Here is a 4,189-nt window from a genome sequence, read left to right as displayed (position 1 = left end):
TAATTTGCAATACACTTCTCTCGGCTAATAAACATCATGCCACAGCTTTGGGACTTGATCCGAGCATGCCTCTTTGAAGTCCACAAATAGATTCCTGGCTCAGAGACCAGCTCCCCCTCCCCTTTGGACTCTGAGTAGATAACTTTACTCTCACCTAGGTTGTAAACAAGCAAACAGCTCCCTGCGTTCCCGGGTGAGGGCTTCGGCAGATGCCGGTCCGGGTCCACTGGGCATCTTCAAACAAAACCACTTTTGTTCCTCCCTCTCAGGTCCTCCCACCCTCCCAATGATCTGAAGTGCTCCCACCAACACATACACCACGCCCCCTCATATACTCTTCGATCAAAATCATCACCCTCGCGTCCCAAGCATCCCACCCTCCCCAATGAATGTCGTTATTTAAAGCGGAAAAAACGAACTTTTTTTTTTTCTTTGATAGATCTGAGAAGGGGGGTAGGGGGGAAGGTGCAATGGAGCCAGGGGAGGTGCTTGGCAGCAGCCCGCGCCAACCAACATTCCTGAGATGTTTGAGAATTCTGGAACGCGCAGACAGAGCCGACGTCACTGCAACACGCGGCGCCGAGGCAGGCGGGTATAAAGGGCGGGCTCCCGGCGCCGGGGCAGACCGTGAGCGAGAGCGCCTCAGAGAATCGCTTGCAACCTCTGTGCCTCCTCCGCCAGAACCTCCAGAGAAGGACGCCCGCAGCCTCGGCCCTAGCCTCACCGCGCTCCCGGAGCATCCCATCCCGCTGCTCACCGCCTTGTCGGCTTCCGTGTCGCTGCGCTCGTCCCGGCTCTTTCTGCGCGCCACAATGAGCTCCAGCACCGCCAGGGCGCTCGCTGTCGCCGTCACCCTTCTCCACTTGACTAGGCTGGTGAGTTGGACATGTTTAATCGCCGCTTCCCGGTCCGCCCTCTCCTATCCCTTTCCCTGGGCCCTGATCGTTAAGGGAAGGGAAAGTTAAGACTAAAAAGTTTGGAGGCAGCTGTTGCTTTAAGCCCCGACGACGTGTCCTGGGGGCCCCTTTCTGGGGCGCAGCCGCCGGGGTGGCCCGGGTGGCTGGACGCGATCAAGACACTCCAGGTGGATCGAGTCCCAGAGCCAGACCCATGCTCAGGGCAGTGTAGGCGCCTCTCCGGAGCAATACACAACAGTCTCACGCGTTTCTTCTCCCCCTTCTAGGCACTCTCCACCTGCCCCGCCGCCTGCCACTGCCCTCTGGAGGCGCCCAAGTGCGCCCCGGGAGTCGGGTTGGTCCGGGACGCCTGTGGCTGCTGTAAGGTCTGCGCCAAGCAACTCAATGAGGACTGCAGCAGAACGCAGCCCTGCGACCACACCAAGGGGCTGGAATGCAATTTCGGCGCCAGCTCCACCTCTCTGAAAGGGATCTGCAGAGGTAAGAGGCTTGTGGTTTGGCCCCTTTAAAAAAAATAATAGTCCCCATAGTCCAGAAGTTTAGTAATTTTGAGACCATGTATGGTGACGCTTTGTTGATGGTAGCTTGGCAGAAAGGCACATGATTTCAGCAGTCTGGAATGCAATTCAGTGTGTCTGGGCCCAACGAAAAGCGCATACGGAAAAGTGATTCCTGACTAACTTATTGTTCAGCTCTGGAGTCTCGGGGGAATTGTAGGGAACTTTACCATACATTGAATTGAACAGCGGAAAATATGTATAAGTTTCAGCCTGTGGCGGCGAATCTTAACCTTCTCCTCTCCCTTTTGGTCGTCTTTACAGCTCAGTCAGAAGGCAGACCCTGTGAATATAACTCTAGAATCTATCAGAATGGCGAAAGCTTCCAGCCCAACTGTAAACATCAGTGCACATGCATTGATGGCGCCGTCGGCTGCATTCCTCTGTGTCCCCAAGAGCTGTCTCTCCCCAATCTGGGCTGTCCCAACCCCCGGCTGGTGAAAGTCAGTGGGCAGTGCTGTGAGGAGTGGGTCTGTGATGAAGACAGTAGCCTCAAGGACTCCCTGGACGACCAGGATGACCTCCTTGGATTTGATGCCTCGGAGGTGGAGTTGACGAGGAAGAATGAGTTAATCGCAGTTGGCAAAGGCAGCTCACTGAAGAGGCTTCCTGGTAAGTGGAAGTGGAGCCCTGAAGACCTTGTACTGAAATTCATTCTTGGTCTGCAACTTTGCAGAAACCAGTGTGTGTCAGCATGCCTCTGAGGAGTGTTCCATTTGGTTTATTTTTCTAGTCTTTGGCACCGAACCGCGAGTCCTTTACAACCCTCTGCATGGCCAGAAATGCATCGTTCAGACAACGGCATGGTCCCAGTGCTCCAAGAGCTGCGGAACTGGCATCTCCACACGAGTTACCAATGACAACCCAGAGTGCCGCCTGGTGAAAGAGACCCGGATCTGTGAAGTGCGTCCTTGTGGACAACCGGTGTACAGCAGCCTGAAAGTAAGTTTCTTCAGGGACTTGACCATGACCCCAGCACGTGGGTGGGATATGATCCTCTCTATTCCAGAAAGAGAAAAGTCCATGATATATTGGAAAGAAATTGCCTTTATGAAACCTAATGCTATTGGGCTTCATACAGTGGTTAAATGCACCTCTCCCCAAACAACAACAAATCACATTCCTGACTTTCTTTGTTCTTTCTTCCAGAAGGGCAAGAAATGCAGCAAGACCAAGAAATCCCCAGAACCAGTAAGGTTTAATTATGCAGGATGCTCCAGTGTGAAGAAATACAGGCCCAAATACTGTGGCTCCTGCGTGGACGGCCGCTGCTGCACACCTCTGCAGACCAGGACCGTGAAGATGCGGTTCCGATGTGAAGATGGGGAGATGTTTTCCAAGAATGTCATGATGATTCAGTCTTGCAAATGTAACTACAACTGCCCACACCCCAACGAGGCATCATTTCGCCTCTACAGCCTGTTCAATGACATCCACAAGTTCAGGGACTAAATGCCTCCTTGGTTCCTAGTGTGGGGTGGATAGAGGAGGAGTGTGAGCATCATGGAGACATGGGTGGGGTGGTGGGATGAAGGGGCTCATTGTAGAAGGGATGCCTTGCTCATCATTGAGTAGCATTAAGGTATTTCAAAACTGCCAAGGGGGCTGGTGTGGATGGACAATAATGCAGCCGCAGTTGGGGAATACTTCGCTTCATAGTATTGGAGCACGTGTTAATGCTTCATTTTGGAGCGTGTCGTGTGGATGACGTTCTGTTTTCTGTTTGTAAATTATTTGCTAAGTGTATTTTTTTGCTCTAGATCTTTTTTTCCCCCCTCTTGGTTCTACAATTGTAATAGAGATAAAAAGATTAGTTGGGCTGCGAGAAAGCCTTGTTTGTCCTCTGACAGAAGTCAATGAAAGGGCCTCTCATTCCTTCCTGGGGGAGGGGACACTCTGTGAGTGTCCGAGAGGCAGCTACCTGCACTCTGAACTGCAAACAGAAACCAGGTGTTTTAAGACTGAATGTTTTTTATTTATCAAAATGTAGCTTTTGGGGAGGGAGGGGAAATGTAATACTGGAATAATTTGTAAATGATTTTAATTTTATATCAGTGAAGAGAATTTATTTATGAAATTAATCATTTAATAAAGAAATATTTACCTAATATCTGAGTGTTTGATGTTCAGTATTTTTAGAAACCATTCAAGTTATCAGGAATAATTGCTCCTGTCAGTCATGCCAACAGTTTTTTTTTTTTTTTTTGAGGACCTACTATGTGTCAAACTACTCTAGGTGTCCTACTTGGATAACTGATAACTCAGGAGAGAAAACTGGACAGTGGTTGTCTTTAAACATCTTTAAAGGAAGAATGGTGGTATATAAGTCATCAGTTTGGAGAGTGAAGTCTTGAACACAGGAATTGTGTGCAGCATAAGAAAAGGAAGCTGAAATTTAGTTTGTTAACCTAAAACAATGATTTATTTTCATAAGAACTGAAAGGAAAGCTTAGTTCCCAGCTCCAGGGTGATTCTGGGCATCATATAAGATGACATGGGGAAGCCTTTTAATAACCTTTGGCCATAACTGCTTGGTTGAAGTGTATTTGAAAAGGTCATTGAGTTTGTAACTTTGTAATTTTTTAATATTCTATCTAAAAATTAGGGAAGCTGCTTTAACATTTTACCCTTGACTGGTATGGGGGTGGGCAGGAATCTCGGGATCTATAGGGTCCCTGGTTAATAGATGAGTTTGAAGCAAAGACTTGTGTTAAT

At 49.0% G+C, this 4,189-nt stretch overlaps 1 protein-coding gene across 1 annotated transcript; it reads left to right on the top strand.

Moving 5' to 3' along the window:
• Nucleotides 1-390: 390 nt before the first annotated feature.
• Nucleotides 391-3,582, top strand: Ccn1 (cellular communication network factor 1). The gene is made up of 5 exons (XM_052731060.1): nt 391-875; nt 1,184-1,397; nt 1,739-2,086; nt 2,208-2,416; nt 2,624-3,582. The coding sequence occupies exons 1-5, from the start codon at nt 471-473 to the stop codon at nt 2,924-2,926; spliced, it is 1,479 nt and encodes a 492-aa protein (XP_052587020.1). The 5' UTR covers nt 391-470; the 3' UTR covers nt 2,927-3,582.
• The last annotated feature ends 607 nt before the right edge of the window (nt 3,583-4,189 follow it).

Source organism: Peromyscus californicus, unplaced genomic scaffold, assembly GCF_007827085.1.
Source record: "Peromyscus californicus insignis strain IS unplaced genomic scaffold, ASM782708v3 Scaffold_9__1_contigs__length_137607984, whole genome shotgun sequence".
Taxonomy (NCBI): domain Eukaryota; kingdom Metazoa; phylum Chordata; class Mammalia; order Rodentia; family Cricetidae; genus Peromyscus; species Peromyscus californicus.
The sequence above is the reverse complement of the archived record's forward strand: the minus strand, read 5'-3'. Positions and strand labels throughout refer to the sequence as shown.

What these genes read in the sequence shown, in the direction of transcription:
- Ccn1 (XM_052731060.1), top strand. Translation starts at nt 471, where the DNA reads ATGGAGCCAGGGGAGGTGCTTGGCAGCAGCCCGCGCCAACCAACATTC. An exon ending in CTCACTGAAGAGGCTTCCTG is followed by an intron (nt 2,087 to 2,207) that starts GTAAGTGGAAGT and finishes TTATTTTTCTAG; the next exon opens with TCTTTGGCACCGAACCGCGA. An exon ending in CGGTGTACAGCAGCCTGAAA is followed by an intron (nt 2,417 to 2,623) that starts GTAAGTTTCTTC and finishes TCTTTCTTCCAG; the next exon opens with AAGGGCAAGAAATGCAGCAA.